A 22825-nucleotide genomic window follows, 5' to 3' on the forward strand; every position below is an offset into this window, starting at 1 on the left:
TGAGCGCGCGGGACCTTCGTCTGCTCATTGGTGCGGTGGCTCAATTCCGATTTAGAATACGAGCCGAGCTCGGATTCGGACTCGGACAGAGTCGCATGCGAGGAAGAGGGTTCCGCATCGTCAGATTCGGATGTTGAACGGATTTTATAGTCAGGCTGATGATGATGATGATGTTTACTAACAGCAGCTGCAGAACACTGAAATGTGCATATAACATTGACTACGTTATTTGTATACCAATCATAATCAAAAATAAATTGCTATGTTCATTCCCTGTTATGCTCGTTCCCTGAAACCAAGCCGACACTGGGGGTGCGTCACGGCCAGAAAGGTCCGACAGCGAAAGGGTTAAGGAATACATACTGTATCCCGTGACAATTGCCCCTTATCATGCTTGTTATGCTTCACCGCCTAACACTTCTGTACTGAGGCGAAGCTAACTTCCGGAGACTGGCATTACACAACACGCTGTGCTATGCGAGCTTCGAAGCGAATCGCGAGGATTACAAAGGCGGAGTCAGTGCCATTGCTGACAGCGGCGAATTCTTTCAATGAAAAACACGGCACTGCACGGCAAGAAGCTTAATAGCGAACGTAGAAGCAGCTAGGCCTAACGTTGCTGCGGTGTTGGCTACGGCTGCCAGCGGATCTGCGTGCGAGAGTGCCGGTTCGAGGCGGCGAGATTACAGTGTTCTAGAAGGAGGTAGTGCGCTCACATGGTGGCGGCGCTTGATGCACTTCGTGTCGCCGCCGACAGGTGGCGCGGTTCGCAGCGTCACCTGAAACTCGCTGCCATGTCGGAGTAGAACGGGTACCGCGCACTGCTGCAGTTCCCGAAAGAAATGCAACACTCACGAGGTGCAATGCGCGATACTTGTTCTGGTGCATCTTATCAGTGTACAGAGAAAAGAATTACCGCCGCTGTGGCTGATCTACGGAGCGTAGGCGATGTCTTGTACCGGAAGCGCGGATGAACGCGCCTGGCTATTAACGCATATACAGGGCGCGAAGCAACGGACGATCCTCTTTTATTTCCTGCTATTAAAATGTGCAATGTGGTTTTGCTAATGCAGCAGTCATATTGGACAGAATTTTAGCATTGCCTTTTTTTTTCGTAATCGCTGGCCTGCAGCGGGAATGCGCGCTACAAAGCAAAATTTTTTCCACGACACTTAACATTAGATAATCGCTTTTTCGAGTGTGAAGCTCATGATTTATATGCATGACATCGTTCGCACTGTTAACACGACACAGCATATAGAAAGGAAATATAAAATCTAGGTACATTTATGCAATGTTTATTTACAAAGAAATGAGGAACGAATGTGGACCAGAAAAATCAGGCTCAAGAAGGCTGAACGTTTATAAGTGGAGATGTTTACAAATTGATATAAACATGCACCAGCAGACTCGCCTCAGGAAGTTTTCGCGATCTTTCTATGCATGACTGTTTTCCTTCTCTCGTGTTCTTCCGAGTTAATGCCCTTTGTAAAAAAATGGAGCCGATTTGTAATATAAAAGCTTATTACATTCTTGGTGAGTTCGGCTGAATGCTCACTGCAACCAATTTTGTGCGAGCACTTTGCTTTCACCAGACTAAGCACATCCAAGATGCTATCAGCATATGTAGTTGTTTTTTGCTGAAGCATTCAGTAAACTTGTCTTCAAGCATTTTTACAAACGAAAAAAGTGTTCCCTGTGGGTAGAGAAGCCCACCTCTATCCCTGTGCAGTGTCAACGCAGCAAGCCCAGGATTCTCATCTTCGGACGACACGGTTAGCGCATTCATGCAATCCTGGCAGTTGGTTTTCATTACGCACTTTCGTGCGACATATTCAGACACATAGTAAGTTATCCGAGAGTCGCTCCTCTCTATGTGCTGGTCGTGATCAACCGAAGACAACACTATATATAGTATACTTCGGCGCCTGGTAAATTCCCCGAAACAATGAGAGCATCTACCTGGTCCCACAAGTTGTTGCTGGGAGAGCAACTTGCGCTGCTCTGCTGTGTGTTTAGCAAGGCAGCTACCGCACATGGATCCGCATTACCATATCTCACGGTTTTCACTAAACTGTAAAAAGACATGCAGTTCATCGTAATGAGAAATTGGGTGGGCGTCGGATGATCATTACAGCCCGAGGCTTGTCTGACAATCCCAAACAAATTCTCAATAGGGTCCTGACTAAGCCGGGATGTCATAAGATACGAATAACCTAAATTTGTAAGGTACGAAAGAAGCTCAAGAGTGCTTGAGATTGTGACACGCAGCCCAGTCGCTGTTACAATCCAGTCCAGTCAGCCCAGTCACGTACTGCACATTGAGCCAAGCACCAAGCACAGGCACAGAGAGATATTGCCACACATACAACGCCGGCGGTATTTGCAGTCGAGCGCCGACAACGCCGAACCAACCGAGCTGTACCGAGCGCACCACCGCAACCGCAACACGAGGCAAGAGAAGTTTTTCAGGTGAAACATGCGTCAGCGCCCTTGGCGGGCATGCGGGAAGTCGACGCTGAGTGCGCCGCGGCGGAGCGGCGCAGGGACACGACAGTGAGCCCACTGCCCCCTTCTAGAACACTGTAGGCGAGATAATCAAAATGGCGGCGGCGGTTTTGATTAATGCCATTTCAGACCTGCAGAGGGCAATATACATTGACTATATGGAGTACGTGGTGGTGCCGCAATGGCGTGCGAATTATCGGGCATGTCCGAAAAATCGGGCGTCTGGAAAATCGGTCGTTAACTATTCTGGCAATACATCGTGCCGATGACACGGCGTCAATGACGATTCGTTGCAATTCCTCTGTTACTGCAGCCAGCATTAACACGACTTTCGTTCCATTTCAATAAAGTTCCAGCTAATTTTCCCTGATAAAAGCACAAATTCCCTGAGTTTTCCATACTATTCAATTTCCCTGAGAATTCCCGGTTTTCCCGGTTGGTAGACACCCTGTAAATGCAACGTCCTGTAGGCACTTGGACTACAACATGCTACTATAGCAGCAGCAACCTCACACAAGATGCTGTGCTATGAAACTCTTGGACCTATAATTTGCAATGAACTAACATCTTGCAGAAAGTTAAAAACTGATTTTCTGTCAAGAAATGGGTCAGCACCAAGCAACATTGCTGGATAATATGGAATATTCTGTCAGTAGGCTAGAGGGAAGTGTCTTTTCCTTTCAGCTTTCATTTCTCTACACACCACCAAGACATGGAGGACGGTTGGTATCTCGCCACATCTACAGCAAATAGAAGGTTCACTACCGGTCAACAGGTAAGAGGGTGTGCCACATGTAGGACCTATCCTAAGGCAGCAGAAAAAGACCTCGAATCGCCATATTCTTGTTATTGGTGGCAAATTTCCTAAATGTGGCTTGATTAAATGAAGTTTACTGGAGGTTTCGATGTCACACTTGCCAATGTTTCTATGTTGCCAATGCTTTCTAAGTTTTTTGATGAAAAATGGCTTTAGGTCTGTTACTGGGATACCTACGAAAGAGTTAACAGCTTTCACTGCAATGGATGTGGCAATTTCATCTGCAAGCATTTTGCCCTCAATGTCTCTGTGCCCAGGCACCCAACATATTATGACATGCTGATTAGATGTATATGCTGTGCACAGGAGCGAATATAGCTCACTGAGAACAGGATTTTTGTGTTTCTAGAGTGACAATAGAGATTTTACGACGCCAAGAGAGTCTGCGAATATAATAGCCTTTTGCAGTTTTGTTTTCTTGATACGTTTAACGTCTGTCAGTACAGCATATGTTTCAGCAGTGAATATGCTTGTTTGCCGGTGCAGGATGTTAGATTCTGAAAATGATAGGCCGACAGCTGCATACGAAACGCCGGAATGCGACTTTAAGGCATCTGTGTAAAATTCTTGGCAAGAGTACTTCGAGTGAAGTTCAAGAAAGTGAATTTGAATGTGTACCTGGGGAGCATTCTTTGTTACTTCAACAAATGGAGTATCACATTCAACGAGCTACCATTGCCACAGAGGACATAGCTTGACAGGAGCTATTAGAGGGTTTTCAAAAAGTGGAACATCCATTTCTTGACTAAGTTTCCATACACGCAGTGAGAAGGGTTTTCTAACTGCCGGTTGATTATTAAGTTGCATATGTCATGTCCTTTATACTTACATAAGAAAGATGTTTGCGGTTTGCATTTAACTTCAGAAAGTACACAAAACTTGAGTACGACCTGTGAAGATGGAGCATCCACTTATTAGCTTCAACATAGAGAATCTTTACAGGACTTGTTCTGAAGGCACCGGTCATGGACAGGATACAGCATCTTCAATGTGATAGGAGTAGCCAATTGATAAGCTATGGCCCCGTAATCCAAGCGTGTTCGAATGAGATTCCTGTAAAGGTTCATGATGCACCTCTTATAACTACTCCACGTCATGTGCGACAGAATTTTAAGAATGTTCATGGTTTTTAGGCATTTGTTTCTAAAGTACTTCAGGTGTGAAATAAAGGTTAATATTGTGTCTAAAATTACGCCTAAAAATTTGTGTTCTGTGTTCACAGGTATGTGCTACCCCTGAAGTTCTATATCAGGATTTGCTATGAGGCCTCTCTTTTGTGTGAAAGGAACATAGGCGCTTTTGCTGGAATTGAGCTTAAAGCCATTTTCATCAGTCCACTTAGACCCCTTTAAAGAAAGCCGTACTTGCTGCTCACAGATGGTGAGATTACATAACTTAAATCCAATCTGAATGTCGTCAATGTGTACTGAATAAAATATACTACACGGTACTGATGAGCGCAAGGGATCCATATTTATGAAAAAAAAAATATGCAGCTAAGCACGCCTCCTTGTGGTACTCCAGTTTCTGTTTAAACAGTCTCGAGAGAACATTACCAATCCCAAGACGAAACGTGCGATTTGATAAATAGCTTTCAATTACATTAAGCATTTTTTCCACGGATGTCCATTTCCAATAGATCACACAGTATTCCGTACCGCCACATGGTATCGTAAGCCTTCTCCATGTCTAAGAACACAGAAAGAAAGAACTGTTTGTGTATGAAAGCATCGCGAATATATGCTTCAGTGCGAACAAGGTGGTCTGCCGTCGATCAGCCTTCCCTAAAACCACACTGATGAGTGTTTGATTCAAGGAACTTGTTTGATTCAAGGAAGTGTGAGAGCTTGCGATTCATCATTTTTTTTCAGAGTTTACATAAATTACTTGTGAGTGCTATGGCCTGGTAGCTTGCCACAGAGGACGGATCTTTACCTTGTTTCAAGACAAGGATTACAATCGTTTCTTTCCATGCCAATGGAATGTCTCCTGTGGCCCAAATAATGTTGAAAATAGACAACACAGCCATCTGCATATCAGGACATTATGTACATCACTATCAGCTTCTGGTGCAGATTTCGCACAGCTGTTCAAAGAAGCTCTGAACTCGGCATTGCTAAAAGAATGGTTGTACAGTTAAGTTCCACAACATTTACAGTTCAGTGCCTTACTTTCTGCTATCTGTTTATGTTTCTGCAATGGCTGTGAGTAGTTTACAAAGCTAGACACATGCTCGAAATGTTGTCCGAGAGTATTCACCTGGTCTTGAAGGCTGTAGCCTTGATCATCGACCAAAGGCATAAGATAGGTGTGTTGACTAATTAATTTTCTTAGCCTGTTCCAGATTTTTACTTCTTGCATATAGGAATTTATGCTTGTGACATATTTTCCCCAGCTTTCTCTTTTAGCAATACGTTGCGTTTGTCTGACTTGGAATTTTACATGCTTGAAGTTCAGGAGGTTTTCTGCCATTGGAGACTGATGTGGTAAATGCCAGGCTTTGGTTTGCTCCTCATGCACATTCTTGCATTTTAATTCCGCCACGGCACATGCATTTTTGTAAAAAAAAATTATGGGGTTCTATGTGCCAAAACCACTTTCTGGTTATAAGGCATGCCATAGTGGAGGACTCTGGAAATTTCGACCACCTGGGGTTCTTTAACGTGCACCTAAATCTAAGTACACGGGTGTTTTCGCATTTCGCCCCCATCGAAATGGGGCCGCCGTCGCCAGGATTCGATCTCGCGACCTCGTGCTCAGCAGCCCAACACCATCGCCACTGAGCAACCACGGCGTGTCTCTCTCTCTCCCTCTTTATTTCTTTTGTAGTCCCCTTTGTTTGTGGAATACACTCTATTGCAGCATCAATTATAAAAGCGGTAACATAAGCAATAGCACTGTTCACACTGAAATATTTAAAAGCGTTTCGCTGCATGTGGCTGATTTCCTCAAATTTTTGCTAATCTGCGGATGCAACTTTCCATTGAGGAGGATGTGGGAGAAATTTATTCTGTTCGAAAGCTTTGAGGCAGATGGGGAAATGATCACTCCCACATGGGTTTTTAACTACGTCCTATTCTAGGCATGGTGGAAGCGTGCCAGAGCAGATAGTAAATCTATTGCAGACTATGTGTTATGTGCTGTACTTAGCCTTTGTCTAACTTAGGAGTTGCCTGAGCCTTACGTACTAGTTGGGGATTTCAACGCGCACCACACTCTCTAGGGAGGCTCTCAATGCTATGCTAAAGGCCTGTTAATGGAACATTTCCTTGTTTCTTCAGGCGCACACTTATTGAATAAAAACGAGCCTACTTACCAATGCATCCTGTGATTGTTCAGGTACCTGCAATTAACAAATTAATAGATAGTGTACCGTATCATTCATCACCTGGCTACAACTGCATTAACGACGAATTCCTTAAAAGAACTAGCCTCTTTAGTTCCATGATACTGACAAAAATTTTCCAACAATCCCTGAACTCATGTGAGCTTCCAAAGGAATGGAAAATTGAGAAGATGATCCCAATGTATAAGTCCAGCCCAAGAAACTGAACTCTTAATTATCGACCCATATCCCTCACAAGTAGTTGTAAATTGTCAGAGCATGTAGTTTTCATGAATGTGGCTGCTAACCACGCACAGCATGGTTTTTGAAAACCATATTCCTGTGAAACTTTAATTAATCAGCTGCATCGCATCCCGGACCGCTCATCCCACACTGTCTTCTTGGATTTTAGTATAGCATTTGATGAAATATTGCATGAGCTACTACTTTTTAAACTAAGCTTACTAAATATCAACCATAACATTCTGAAATGGGTAGAGCATTTCTTTACTAACCATTTCCAATTCGTTGCTGATAACGGTTGTAACTCTCCACCCACTGAAGTTCAATCAGGTGTACCACAAGGGTCTGTGCTGGGACCAGTGTTATTTCTTGGACCAGTGTTATTTCTTATCTATATTAATGATCTGACTGTTACAATATCCTTTAAGACACATCTGTTCACAGATGACCGTGTTATCTTCTTGGAAATTACCAATGCTGATGATGCCATAACACTTCAAGCTGATCTGGATAGTATAGTTGGCTGGTGCGGGAAGTGGCTAATGGAATGAAATATTAACAAATGTAAACTAATGTGGGTATCCAGATCTAATTCTAATCCTAGCACCTACCATCTTAATAACGTTGCCTTAGATTTAGTCATGTCACGTAAATATCTTGGCGTGCACATTACGAATAACTTTATATAGAGTACAATATTTATATAGAGTATATTTACATAGAGTATTTATATAGAGTACAACATTAACAAAGCTAATCGCATGGTGAGCTACTTACGGTGCAACTTTTCCAAAGCACCATCTTTAAAACTGCAGCTTTACAAGACTCTAATATGCTGAATATGAATCTGCAATATGGGATCCCAGTCACATTAGTCTTATTACTTCACTTGAACTAGTGTAGTACAAAATAACTCTACTTATTCCATTCTTTCCAATTAATAAAGGAAAAATTAGACACCCACCCATCCTAGCAATTGATGCAAAGGAAACCCATACGGGTTCCTCGAAAGAAAAGCCTCGCAGTTGAAGAAAAATCTCTTCTGGTCTGAGAGACGAGCTCGGGACCAGAACCTTTCTGGGGCAGCCGCTCTACCATCTGAGCTAACCAAGCAGCTCGCAGACGGCAGAGCAAAGTTTATAATTATTATAATTATTATATTACAATTATTACAGTTACAGTAGAACGTCATAAATACATTCTTGTTACATACGTTTTCTTATTGCCAACGTTTGCAATTAAGAACACAAAAAATTACCCAATAGAGTTACAGATTTTTTCCCAGTTCATGCGTTTGTGGGAAACAATATTTTTCGGCACCAACGTTCAGTATGTCGCCAAACTGTGATCGAATGATATGTTTTCTGGCTACCGGATCCCATGTAAACAAGGAAATGTGCGATGCGTATGCAATCAAGAATAGTATATAGCTGTCCACCGTAGCAGCTTCACTACAATACTCGCCCGCCCGTCTCACATGAAAACACCGGCACGCACTCAGTTTTTCATTTCGGTGCCAGCAAATATTCTACGAGGTCGTCGCACGCAGCATTCACAGCTACCACTGCCAATCTTATTGCGATACGCATCTTTGCCTATCTGTTTCACAGAGCATGGTGCCATTGGAAGCGTAGCGCATGCTTTTAACAAGCGATAACCGAAACACACCGCCATTCCCTGCTGCAGACTGCGCGATGTGGCCATCATGCTTTGCTTCAGCAGCATCCGGTGTCGCCCAGCAGCTCCATTTAGTTTCGGTTTCCTGTCACCCTCTTAAAACACTATGCAATATGAACACAACAAAATGCGTCTCAGGCCACCGGAGCTAAACCAGCTTGACGCACGTCGGCGTCTCCTGCCGCAACGACATGCGCAATACAGTAAAACCTCGTTATGATGAAGTTGAAGGAGGGGTCGTAATTACTTCGTTATAACCATTAGTTCATTATAGCCACTGTCCATTTCTATCCAGAATTAGCAAGCAAGATAAGATGTACTCACCACCAAATCTCACAGCAGCCCGCCACGCGAAAGAGAAAACGGCCCTCGCACGGAAGAAAACAAGCGAAAAAAAAGACAGCAAGGAATTGCTACTTTAGTCACGCCAAACGGCTCATCACTGATTGATCAACAGCACTCCAGCTGGCGGCTCACTTCACAGAAAAAGTCCTTGATAGGTTTTTGCCACGTCTTCTTCAGGCGAATGATGGGTCTTTCAGCTGCAGCGGCTACTTTGAGTTCGTCCTCGCCGTCATTGTGAGCACCAAAGAAGCGGTGGAGCACGTATGCGGCATCCAGTGCTTGTGCGGGCGTCGGTACGTCGGGTTCGCCAATATTAGGCTCCGGGCTGTCATCGACACATTCATTGTCATTAGGCACCCCTGTCAACGCGAGCACAATTTCCGCCTCCATTAGCTCTTCCGTCATCACCGCGTCAGCATCGGCACTGACGTACGTGCAGAAGGTGTCGCAGTCGAGCACAAGGCCGGCATCATCACGCTAGGGCTTGGTCACCCGCGGCACCCTCATTGGCAGCAGCACCGAGATCTTCGCTGTAACTGCCGCTGCTGACGCCAAATGAGGCATGCCGGAAGCAATTGGCGATCATGCTTGCCGGTACAGCCATCCAAGCAGCCTGTAGCATCTCGATCGCCATGTAAAAGTCGACCATGGACTCACGCTTCATGCCCATATTGAGCAGAATCTGGTCAACCACGCGCTTGCGGTAGCCCAACTTAAAGTTCATGATACCTTCTTGGTCGAGGGGTTGCACAACTGCAGTGCAGTTTGGCGTCAAGAAGCATAGCTCTATGTTTTTCAGCACAGCAGCAATGTGGTGGCCCACACAATTGTCCAGTACGAGGCGTACCTTCCGGTTCAGCTTGCCCAGCCGCTCGTCCTACTCCTGCAGCCATTGCGTGAAAATTTCTCTCGTCATCCAAGCCATATGGTTTGACACATGACTCACTTGGAGCTTTCGTTTGCCTTTGAAGCATCCTGGTCACGCACTTTTGCCGACCACGAGGGCGGCACCTTTTCCGACCCACAAAGCAACACGGTTACGTGAACCTTGCTCTGCTTACCACCCTGGCAGCGTTCCCCTTTGAGGGCCGAGGTTTTTTGCGTCAGCATCTGGTAGAACAGGGATGTCTCATCCGCGTTGAACAAATCTTTGGCACAGTATTTTTCAAGCAGCTGTCCAACATTTGTCTCCACCCATGCCGCTGCAGCTTCGCGGTTGACAGACTGCGCTTCCCCGCTGACAGCCCTGCCGACGATGTCATGGTGCTCCTTGAAACGCTGCAGCCTGTTAACACTGGCCTCAAAATCGTCATGTCCCATAATGCACACGAAGTCCCTCGCTTTGCGCTGCAACAGTGCCCCACTCACAGGAGTGCCACTTCCTCTTGCATCCAAAAACCACTTGAAGACCGCTTTCTCTACAGCTTTGAAAGTGGGGGCTCGCAGCTTCTTTCTGTCGCCTTTTACGCCACGTGCGACAGCACTGGTGACAGCTTCTTTGCTGCTCGAAATCATCGACAGCGTGCGCAATGCCATGCCGAAGTCTTCGGCCACTTTTTTCTTCTTCACACCGGACTTGACAGCTTTCAGCATAGCCACCTTCTGCTCAATTGATATCGTTTTGCGCTTCCGTTTGCCATCGTCCATCTCCTTTCTGGCGGTGGGAACTTGCACGAACAAACCAATAGAAACACTGATATCGTTGATGCGCACAGAGGCAACGACAAGCAACAACAAAACCGCAGTCAGCGCCGCCCCACGGATGCAGTGGAAGAGCGGGCGGGTCCACCAGTTCCACAGGAAAGGGGAGGCCGGGAGACGTGCGTGGGAGACGCGAACGTTGCATGCTATAAGACATTGATCTGACGGGTACCAAAATGGTCAGTAAATGCTCGTTGTGAAAAAAAAAAATTGCCGACGATTACATTATTCTTAATGCAAAATTTGAGCACAGCTCTTCGGATGTTTCGGCTTTTCTATATACTGAGGCAAATAATTCGAGCAAGACATCTATGTACAGTTACAACTTTTTATTCTTCACTTCATCAAGAAACATTCCACTCCCAGTTCTTGATTGTCATGAAGGTAGCTTTGTGATTGGAAAAATAGATGGATATATGCTAGACTTGTTGCACTCGGCATAGCACACCTCTGGATTCTGGTGGTGACAGCGCTGAGCCTCTACTCAGGCTGCTCATTTAGCAGCAGCGGCAAATGAAGGACTTCCACTGGTTGCCTCACTCATGGCTCAGAAAGAACTGGCTGAGAATAAATTACTTATATAGGCAGACGGATTATATTATAATATAAGCCATCTGTGAGCCTCAGACAATCCGTCTGGAGCGGAACATTTTGCACCAGCCACTGCAAACGGAGCGTAGCTTGGCAGAACTGCCTCGCTTATCGGGAGGTTGTAGGAGGCAGCACGTAGGCGCATAAGAATGTTGCGCGCCAAAGTCATGGCAGCGACTGACTGACGCCGCTGACGCTGCTAGCGAGTCTACTGAAGGTGGCGTTACGTTTCGGCTTGGGAAGCGCGCACCACGATCCGCTGATACCGAGCCAGCAGTTCAGCAACTGGAGAACACCGCGCGCTCTCGCACGGTCGCCGCCACGGAGGAGAGAAAGGGGTACACGCAGTGGCAAACGGCGGTGGCTATGCGTTTTGGCTTGGGTAGCAGCATATCATCGAGATCAGCCACCACTGAGCTCGCGCTCTGATTGCCGCCGCACATGGGTGGCATTGGAGGAGGAGCGATGAGAGCAAGGCTCGCGCTGTGAGCAAGCGATGGCGCCTGGAGCGCACGCAGCTAGAGCAGCGTGCTGGCCCCGGCTACGGAGCTGGCTATGGCGAGGCACGGCGGCGCTGCGAAACGCAGAACGGGCATCAAAGAGCTGCGCTCTAAAAAATAAGGTTCATCATACCCATTGTGAGGAAATTTTAGCTTCGTTAAAACAAGGGTTTCGATACATGGGCATCTATTGGAATTTCAAGGGAAATCACAATTGCTTCGTTATAGCCATTAGTTTGTTACATCCAGTTTCGTTATAACGAGGTTTTACTGTATTTCGCATTACAAAGATGTTAACAATAGTTGAGTCTGTCAATTTATTTAGTCACTTTGGATCTTACATTTTCCCTGTTGGTAAGCTTTTTTCCAGAACATATGAACAAGGTTCTACTGTATTATAATTATTAGAACTGCAACATGAGTATAAGCACAATGAAAACTAACCTAGCACTTGTTCCACTAACTACCCACCACAAAGTTGCCCGTCTTTCACTAGTTCATAATATTTTCCATAACACTGCACTTCACGACTTCTGCGACCTCAGTACATTTCAAACCACGCTGATCATCGCAGTAAAGCAGGAATTGATTCATGCTACATGTTTCATGTCTTTCCTGCAGTCTTTTTTCCCCTTGACACCTCAAGAATGGAACCACTTTCCCTCACGTACAGTAGCCATAACTGACAATAAACTTTCTCGCGAAACATTAGCGAACATTGTATGATCAGGAGAATCACATTACAGAACTCACTGCACTTATTTGTTTGTTTTACTTTACTACTTTGTGACAACTTCCCTCTTTGATGCCACATGCCCCAGAGGGCAATTTAAATAAATAAGTATAAATAAATAAATAAGTGAAGCCCCGCTTCAGCATGAGGAACAGAGCACCTCACATTCCATGCGTCTCTGACAATGTTTATCATCTTGCATCACTCAGTTCCATGTTGTGCGTGCTGAAGTTGACGAAATTTAGCACTTTCTATGTGGGTGCAGTCCAGAAACCTTTGCTCCCAATTGTATGTTGAAAGAATACAAAGCAGAAATAATTTCTTAGTAGCCACTGTTGTGAACAAAAGGCTTTGATGCAGTTTTAGTAACACTACAGTTTTGGCAAAACATGGAAGCAGTACCAGGATGATTAATCATCAAAGCTTTTTTAGCAGAAGATTTCATCTGAGCTTTTGTGATCAACTTTGGCACTCTGTGGTTTATTGCAGTTCCTTTCGTCCCCCCCCCCCCCCCTTTCCTAACGTCATGAAACATTATTGATTCGTTAACAGTTGCAAGCCAGTGCTTGCATGCATTTCATTGCCATGTCTACTGCTCCCACAATGTCTTGGTGTGTAGCAGAACAATGTGAGTAAACAAAATGCTACCTTTGTCGTCTCAATGACTCTGTTGCTACCCTGTACAGTCCACATCAGTGCCTTGAGCTCTCTGACCAATTGAAGGGATTCTGTAAAAAAACAAAATTGACGGTTACTTTAGCATACGCTAAACAGGATAAAGGTGAAAGCCTGCGCACTCCCGAGACTTTCATTAAATCACTTGACATTCTCATATGAATGCGTTCTTACTTCCTATCACTTGTTCTGTTTACTTGTTTTAATTCGAAAGCATTGTATGGCTCATGAGGGGGAAAATAAAAAAAATTTAAAGGTTTTCGACTCCTACCAAAGGTTGTGGCTTCGAGTGCCTTAATTAACTTTACCATAATTAAAGATACGTTAACTAAATTTGGCTTAATAAACACCAAAGTTTGTGAGTTCAAGTGCCTTAATTAATTCTAATTACCTCTGCCTTAGGTTGCGGGTTTGAGTGCCTTAATTAACACTTTCCCTACCATAGACAAGCTGAGCTTGTCCACATGGTTTGTACTGCTCCCACCGAAGACAAGCTGGGCTCGTCCGCGGTAGAACAAGCGCTTGTGCACTGCTGCAGTCAAGTTACCCTGATAAATATTGTTTAGTTCTTTTTGGCTTCAACAGATGATGCAGCAAAAAAAAAATAGTTTAAAACTTGCATTTTGTCCTAGTAACGTTTCAATGATGGCAAGTGGGATTTAAAAACAGCAACCTCCTCTGCGTGCGTGTGTGCCGGAAATTATGGCCAATGTTCAAGGGATTTCAAGGGAAGCCCACGAAATTTATGCCAAGCTGGCGGCAATCAGCTCGGCAAAAATCTCTTTGGCAATAGAGAATTTTAGTGCGTCCGGTATTCCGGCAAGCGCGGGCAGTTTGCCGGATGAGCAGGGGCGTAAACGTGAGCGGCCAGATTGGTGGTGCCAGCTGGTGGTGCAAAGCTTAACCACCTAAACACAGAGCCAATTACTATATTATTCTTTGCTGGGGCGTAAATTTTTGGGAGCGGCGTAATTGTGAACACAATTATGCCACTGCCGAAAATTTGCACCAGCAGCGAAACAGAATAAAGTAGGTTACTGCAATTTTAGCTCTGTGTTTGTCTGGTTGCGCTCCACAACACCAGGTGGCTGCATCCCTCCGGCCGCTTACGTTTACGCCCCGGACCATCCGGCAATCCGCCAAAACCGCGCCCACTTGCTGGAATAGCGGGCACGCTAAAAGTCTCTATTATGTTCCTTGAAATGCAAAGTGAATCACTGCTTCTGCTTCCACCTACTTTCCCTGGGATGGACAGTGCCATTTTTGCTTTGATGCATAAGTGTGGGTTAAATTCTAGATGGCTATACTTTACTTTTCCTTTCCTTCATAATTTTTCTTTTTTTTTCAGATTCTACAGTAGCTAAAACATAATAAATAGCTCATTTCACTACATTCACAATTTAGCGGCAGCACATTCTTTTTTCACTAACGGCTACAGAGAAATCCTACGAGCACATTATAGAAACAATCCTAAACATACATAGGTATTAGATATTCTAATGTTATGGGCAATTATCAAACTGAAATAATGACAGGAACAGCTACATTGTAGTCTGTAGATTCCATATACACTCGCAGCAATGTGGCGAATGCCCGCAGCAGCATCCGCCTTTTTTCGCTTCACACAGAACTGAAAAAAGGACAAAAAAAAAGCGAGCGAACAATATGCATAGTGTGGGAGCATCTGCATCGACTGCATGCGACACGTCTTTAAATTTCACTCCGTGCAGCTTATCATCATCATCATCAGCCTGGTTACGCCCACTGCAGAGCAAAGGCCTCTCCCATACTTCTCCAACTACCCCGGTCGTGTACTAATTGTGGCCATGTCGTCCCTGCAAACTTCTTAATCTCATCCGCCCACCGAACTTTCTGCCGCCCCCTGCTACACTTCCCTTCAATTGGCATCTAGTCCGTAACCCTTTATGACCATTGGTTATCTTCCCTCCTCATTACGTGTCCTGCCCATGCCCATTTCCTTTTCTTGATTTAAACTAAGATGTCATTAACTCGCGCTTGTTCCCTCGCCCAATCTGCTCTTTTCTTATTCCTTAACGTTACATCTATCATTCTTCTTTCCATAGCTCGTGTCATCCTCAATTTAAGTAGAACCCTTTTCGTAAGAATCCAGGTTTCTGTTCCGTAGGTGAGTAGTGGTAAGACACAGCTGTTATACACTTTTCTCTTGAGAGATAATGCAGCTTATGCTTAACGATAAAAACAGCACAGGAAAGAGATGTGGGAACACACTCAGTTCAAATCAATCAGAAGTAGACAGAACTTGCATCATCACTTGAAGGAGGGGGGACACGATGGCTGCACAGTAAAAGTTGAGGGGGAATGCCATGGCTTGAGGGGAGGGTAATGTTTAACCCCTTGTACCTGTGTTATTGCAGCACACCGACACCGAATTCTTGTGAGAAAGCAATCCTTGAGAGATACCCTCTACACCTAGGCGTATAAGAAAGACTGTTTGAAGGAGCCTTTAACAAGTTCACAGAAGACATCAGCACATTTATACTTCCTTGTTGTCGAAACTTGCTACTTTATTTGAATTGCAAGGAAGTTCGGCACTGGACCTTCTTTAGTGAACATAGCATTGTCAGAACAGTGTGCCACTTGACGCCATGAGATCTGCTGACAAGGTTCATGTGTTCATGAGATCTGCTGACAAGGTTCATGTGTTCTTACTAGGATGTGCGCAGTCCCAATTTTAGTATTGCCACACGGCAGTCCCTTTACTCATCAGAACTGTGCTCAAGCTTATATTCTGGTGGTGAAATGCATTTTGAGGACAGCAATTAGACAGCCATAAACTTTGCTAGACATTTTCTTTCACTGCATAGTGTACCTGTTGCACAGTATACAGTTGGCACGAGTAACGTGCTCTTGAGACAAAATATTGCTTCTAATAAATATTTGCTGTTTTCTTTAGTTTTTCTATGATTTCCTGATGCTCGAAACTGCCATAAAAAAATTTACCACAGGGCACAGTTCTTGCACACAAGTTCGACCCTCAAAGAGTCAAAGACCCCAGGTCAACTGCATCTTGTTTACTTGGCGTTCGCTGCACTACAATATGGCTGATAGAATACTTCGCATGCTAAAGCAATGCAATTTGCAGTGACTGAAATCTAAACACACCGTCATGTCCAACTTTTCACTGTTTCAATGACACAGTGCAATGTTTCCCTAGATTTCGATAGACTTCCCTATTTTCTTAAGCAATGCCTAAAATCCATAGACCGAGGAAAAGTTCCCCAGAGCTAGCAGCAACTTCGCTCGAGGCACATTTGCACTATTGCTGTTAGCATTGCCAATGTCACTCTTGTACTGTCATGGTATCCACGTGCATACACAGCCCAAACATGGAGGGTTAGAAGGCTTCCAGAGATGTGCAGCGAGTTTGGCTGCAAAAGTCATGAAGCCAAGTAGGCGTTCCACTCAATCGGCTTCGTCGGAGCCAGGGCAGCATTCTGGCATCTGCTGCTGATAGTGCGATCGTTGTGTACACAAGCACATCAGCATTCCTACTGAGCAAGTGTGTCATACCGCACCACAGTGCACACACTGGTCTGAGCAGAACAGACAGCAAACGTCAAGCTTAATGTATCTAATCCTTTCTTTCGGCCTTGACTAATGCCAATGGTCAACGGTTTACCTTTCGTCTCATCTCGTAAAGCACTGAGGCACCACACTGGCAATGCTGCCGGCAGTGCCAGCTTTGTGAGACACCTTTAGCGCAATGCTAAACCTCCTCGCTTTCAAATGCTTTGCCTCCGAACAAAAGTGCCAATTTTTCATTAATTTACAACCATACGAAATAATCGACAATGAAGCTGGAGAAAGTGTCAGGGAAATTAACTAATATTTTCAGTTTGTATCTAGAAGCAATCGGGAAGAGGGGAAGAAAGTGGACTGAAAGATGACTTGCTGCAGGACAGAGCCAAACATACATCTTCGGTACTTCACATGCAGTGTTTTACCAATTAAGGGGACCCTCAACAGCTCTTGTCATTATGAGCTGACAAGTGCCATGCATACAATTCACGCTAGCGATCATGTCTGCTAAGTATTACATTGCTACACGGCGCAGGAAGAGCTGAAATTTCAAACCAAATGCTGTTTGCCCTCCTCACGGGCACCGTGCTCCGAGCTGGAGAGTCGACGTATATCGCACATGTGCATCTACGTACATTACACTGCTGTGACATCACTCGTAGCGACATGTGACTTCGAGAACTATTCAAGGCAACATCTGTCATTTGTATAACCTGCTGCTCCAATATACGAAATAAAGTTTAGAGAAATAACAAAAGACACAAACCGAATCTCTGCATGTTCTTGCTTTACTTTTCCCCAAAGCAAGAGAAATGTACTTCCGTTTTGTTTGCTTGTGCCTACATCATGCAGTAACACAAACAGACAATGAAAGTATGTCATTTTCTACCTTGTTCCAGCGTGTGATCATGCTTTATGAACTGCTTGTGCCTGCCTCAGTATTTGCGTAGCACTGACTTACCGTATTTATTCGAATCTAGGCCAATAGTTCTTTTCAAATAATCATATTCAAGGATTTCGATATTCGAGCATTATAATCGAGGATTTTAAAATCGCGTCAGTTTTTCATTGAAACTGCTAAATATGGTGCATAGCTAGCGCCATCTAGAAAAGTCAGTATCGCAGCCTCTACTAGCCATGCCAGTAGCCAACCGTACACAAGTGAGGTCACCATTTTAACCTGTGTCGTGTCAGCCGTATCGGTGTGCGGCGTGGTGTTATCGCGATGGCACTAAGCCAACTTGCCTTTCGAGAGAGCAAGGCCTAATGCCAAAGGATTTCAAAGCCAGCCGGGGCTACAGTGCCGCTTTCAAGTGAAGAGTTGTGATAGCCGCAGAGGCATCACCAAACCTTCAGGCCGGGCGGGACTTCGGCATCGACGAGAAAAATGTCCGCCGTTGGAGGGGAAAACGACAGCAGCTTTTTGCGTGTGCCAACACGAGGGTGTCATTTAGCGGACCAAAGAAAGGCGGTCACCACGAAGTGAGGACAGTTTTGGCAGACTATTCAGACGCAGAGAGCAGCTGCCCTTCCAGTGACAACAGAAGTGCTCCAAGCGAAAGCTAGGGAACTTTCGAGGGAGCAAGGCCTAATGCCAAAGGATTTCAAAGCCAGCTGGGGCTGGCTTCAGAAATTCATGAAGCGCTTCGGCTTCAGTCTCCGACGTCGCACTTCAATAACCCAGAAGCTGCCAAGCAATTTCGAAGAAAAGCTGATAGCTTTTCAGTGCTACGTGCTGCGAAAGAGAGAAGTGGCAGGCTGCAACTTTGGGCAAATCGGCAACGCCGACCAGACGGCTGTGTATTTTGATATAGTGCACTGTTTAAAGGTGACAGCGACAAGGAACACAGTGACGACGATGTTGAATGAGCCTGCATGTTCAGATTCAATAAATGCTGTTTGCATTTTGTTACCGCTGTCCTTGCTTCTTTTGTTCGGCCTACATTCAAGGTAATATATATATTTTTTTTGTTGGCTTCGGACTTTAGGGGGTCGGCTTAGAATCGGGGTCGGCCTAGATTCTAGTAAATATGGTATACTGCTAATCAGGTGTTCTCGTGCACAGCACGCAAAATCGTGTGCTGCGTGAAACGAGACAAATGCAACAGTTCACGCACGAAACTATCAGTGGAAGTGCGCCGTGCAGCAAAAAAAGCAAGGGAACAAAAAATTCAGGGGGGGTCCGTAACATATGCATCACACGATCCTTAAGCTCCGGTATCGGAGAACACAGAGAAGGAATTGTGTCACTCTTGGCAGTGGCTCTTGCCTCCTGAAATCAGGGGTTCGCAGCACTGAAATACTGTGGCGTAGCAGTTACCGCGACCTTTACTACACCCCAAAGCCGTGGCGGGCCGATCACACTCAAGGTACAGATCAATCTCAAGACGAGTTCTCACAAGCGATGAAGATGAGGAACCCGATATGACGATCATATGCAGACATGTGCACATGATAATGTGTAGACAATGCACACATTGTGCATTTCTTTCTGTAATAGCTGCTTCTTGCACTTTACATGGTGTACCTATTGTATATTTTGTCTTTGTTCCCTTGCATTTACTTTTTACTTGCATGGCATGTCAACTGTAACCATTACCTTTTCCATCTGAGCTTGATGTATCCCCAGTATGACAAAATGCTATGCCTGTGCTGTTTGTATGTCCACTCCTGTACGAGCCTTTGAAGGCTTACGGTATTGAGAAATAAATAAATAAAAGAAGTACCTAAGAAATACCCACACTAATTTCTCCCTCACATGGAAGCGGCCAGCCTGGCCGCAACTTAACGGGACTGAGAATGCCTTGTGAATGGATTCATATCACAGACGTGGACGATCTCGGCAGTGCGACAGCGGAGGTCAGTTGGAGCAACGACAGGTTAGACGTGATAATTAATGGGAAACGTCTGTTCCAAGACTGGGTATGGGCCTATGAACTGAAACTGAAGCTTGTCCCACAAGCCAGGAGTGTGAACTAGTGTCCGGGCGCAAGGAGACTGTGCGATGAGATGCATCATAGAGGTTCTTGTAGTCCTGTTGCCTTGCTTCAGTGTTGATGGGGACGAGCTGGCGACAATGAAGGACGTGGGATATACAGTTTACTCCCGTTACAATGGACCCGCGTACAACAGACTTTCGGATATAACATGATGCGGCTCTCCTTCGGTGGTTACCCTTGTTGTGCCGTGCGTGATTTGAGGGGTGCGCCGGCAAGCAGCCCCTTGTAATTCAATCATTTGACCATCTGTGTCCGCGGAAGTTTACGTTTACTGTCTCAGCCTTTCTTTGCAGTGCAAACAAAATTTCGTTGTATTGAAATTGCATACTAACACACTTCGTTATGTTGAGGTTCCAAATACATGGCGTTCCATGGACAAGAGCTTATGAAAAGTTAAATACCTCATTATATTGAGAATTTCATTATATTGAAGTTCGTTACATCGAGGTTTAACAGTATTATAGAGCTGGTGGAGAGGGGCCTGGAAACTGTAACATACGGTTCATTGTATTTGTGGACAATTTAGAGATCATTTTTTTTTTGTGGCCACTTCCAGGAATGGCAGCAATGCCACTTTTACATTCTGCACTAAAGCAGAGCAGTGAAATAGCAGTGAAGCAAGGTAATACTGACCCCCAGCAATGACAAGGAAAACTTGGAAAACTGCAATTTTTCAGCTAATGAACAGCAGTCAACCTCACCTTGAAGTTGGCAGGGAATGCAGATTTCTTACAAGCCCTCGCAACAGTTTCATCTGTCTATGGTGACAGCACGGTAATGGTTGAAATATACTGATCTGTTAACATGCAAGAGCACTCCCGACAGACACCTAACAGTACACAAATCAATTTTAGAAACATTCCTTAGCACTAAGATCACAATATATTCTACAAAAGACAAAGATAACCTACCAGAAATGTTCTGTGCATCCTCCAGCTGCCTTGCAAGTTTATTTTTTTCTTGTTCTAGTTGCTTCACCTTTTGCTTCAGTCCGCAGGAACATGTCGGGTCATCCTGCAGAACACCGTTACATGCCTCAAAATATGTTCGCACAATTTGACACTGGCCTCCCACTGAGCTGTAATTCTTCCCCCTAGAAAAATGAGAACTCTCTGCCTATATTCCGACCTCCGTGTGCTCAGGTCTGTCATGTCACAACGCACCAAACGCCTGCCTATGCAGACAACCCTGCAGGGAACTTCTCCGCTGATTAAAAACATTCTTTTGGAGAGGTCTGTTTCTCACTATCAACATACGTAAACAGTACACTGAGGCATGATTGCAATACTCAAGAAGAAAATCTACAAGTCTATTACGCAAGCAACATGACATTACAAATGTAACAAACATATAATTACCTCCGAATCATGCTTCCTCTTTTTCGGTACTTTTGAACTTGGCTCTGGCATCAGTTCCGGCTCTGGCATCAGCTCAGGCTCTTGCATTGGCTCAGGCTCTTGCATTGGCTCAGGCTCTTGCATCGGCTCCTGCTCTGGCATTGGCTCATGCTCTGGCATTGGCTCATGCTCTGGCATCGGCTCATGCTCTGGAGTCAGCTCAGGCTCTGGCATCAGCTCACGCTCGGGCGTCAGCTCGGGCTCGGGCTCGGGCATTAGCTCAGGCTCTGGCATCAGCTCTGGCTCTAGGTTTGGCTCCGGTTTTGAATTTTCTTCTGGTACAGAACCTGGCTCCAATTTCAAGTCACATTGAACAGCTTTGACCCCATCCGCTTGCTCTTCACCTATTCTGTCCTTATTGCCTGTAATGAACACCATATTCCTTAGAACAGAATTTTCGCACATAATAAGCACACAATCGAAGCCCACAGGTGCTACTGGCTCGTCAGAATATTTTATGAGGGAATAATTTTGTTGTCATTGCATAACATCAATTTTGAGCCACAATACAATGTTAATCAGTTTATTTGTACATTTACTTAATTACCAATTGATAGCCCTCAATGGTTACAAATCAAAGCACCTTGTCATCACCATCATCAGCCTATTTTATGTCCACTGCAGGACGAAGGCCTCTACCCGCGATCTCCAATTACCCCGGTCTTGCGCCAGCCGATTGCAACTAGCACCCGCAAATTTCCTCATTTCGTAACACCACCTAAACTTCTGTCGTCCTCTACTGTGCTTCCCTTCTCTTGGTACCCATTCTGTCACCCAATCGTCCAACGGTTATCTACTCTACACATTACATGACCTGCCCAGTGCCATTTTTTTCTCTTCATGACAATTAGAATGTTGTCTATACCCGTTTGATCTCTGATCCAAACTGCTCTCTTTCTGTCTCTTAAAGTTATGCCTAGCATTCTTCATTCCATTGCTCTTTGCGCGGTCCATAACTTGTTCTCAAGCTTCTTTGTCAGTCTCCAGGTTTCTGCCCCATGTGTCAGCACTGCTAAAATGCACTGATTGTATACTTTCCTTTTCAATGATAATGGTAAGATCCCAGTGAGGAGCTCACAATGTCTGCCATATGCGATCCAATCCATTTTTATTCTTCTGTGAATTTTCTTCTCATGGTGAGGGTTCCCTGTAATTAGTTGACCTAGGTAAATGAACTCCTTCACAGACTCTAGAGGCTGACTTGCCATCTTGAACTCTTGTTCCCTTGCCCGGTTATTTATCATTCTTTTCTGCATATTAATCTTCAACCCCACTTTTACACTCTTCCTGTTAAGGTCCTCAATCACTCGTTGTAACTCGTCCGCAGTGTTTATGAACAGAAAAATGTCATCAGGAAACCGAAGGTTGCTGATGTATTCGCTGTCGATATTTACTCCTAAGCCTTCCCAGTTTAATAGCTTGAATACTTCTTTCAAGCAGGCAGTGAATAGCATTGGAGATATTGTGTCTCCTTGTCTGACCCCTTTCTTTATTGGTATCTTCCTACTTTTCTTGTGTAAAATAAAGGTGGCTGTGGAATCTACGTGGATATTTTCCAGGGTATTTACGTAAGCGGTCTGTACTCCTTGATTACGTAATGCCTCTATGACTACTGGTATCTCTACTGAATCAAATACCTTTATGCAAAATCTATGAAAGCCATATAGAGAGGCTTATTGTACTCTGCGGATTTTTCGATAACGTGATTATTGACATGGATGTGATCCATTGTAGAGTATCCCTTCCTGAAGCC

At 44.8% G+C, this 22825-nt stretch overlaps 1 protein-coding gene across 4 annotated transcripts in view; it reads right to left on the reverse strand.

The window, feature by feature from the left end:
- Positions 1–22825, reverse strand: part of LOC126543113 (uncharacterized) — a 52546-nt gene that overhangs the window by 16074 nt on the left and 13647 nt on the right. For 3 of the 4 annotated variants that reach the window (XM_055062243.2, XM_055062242.2, XM_050190257.3), the window contains exons 3-6: positions 21034–21434; positions 20587–20689; positions 13089–13168; positions 6642–6668 (exon numbers count right to left, since the gene is read on the reverse strand). In XM_055062243.2, coding sequence (XP_054918218.1) covers positions 6642–6668; positions 13089–13168; positions 20587–20689; positions 21034–21434 — 611 coding nt within the window. The remainder of the gene's footprint in view (positions 1–6641; positions 6669–13088; positions 13169–20586; positions 20690–21033; positions 21435–22825) is intronic. The other variant, XM_055062244.2, reaches the window with a different exon arrangement.

This window comes from Dermacentor andersoni, chromosome 10, assembly GCF_023375885.2.
Source record: "Dermacentor andersoni chromosome 10, qqDerAnde1_hic_scaffold, whole genome shotgun sequence".
NCBI lineage: Eukaryota > Metazoa > Arthropoda > Arachnida > Ixodida > Ixodidae > Dermacentor > Dermacentor andersoni.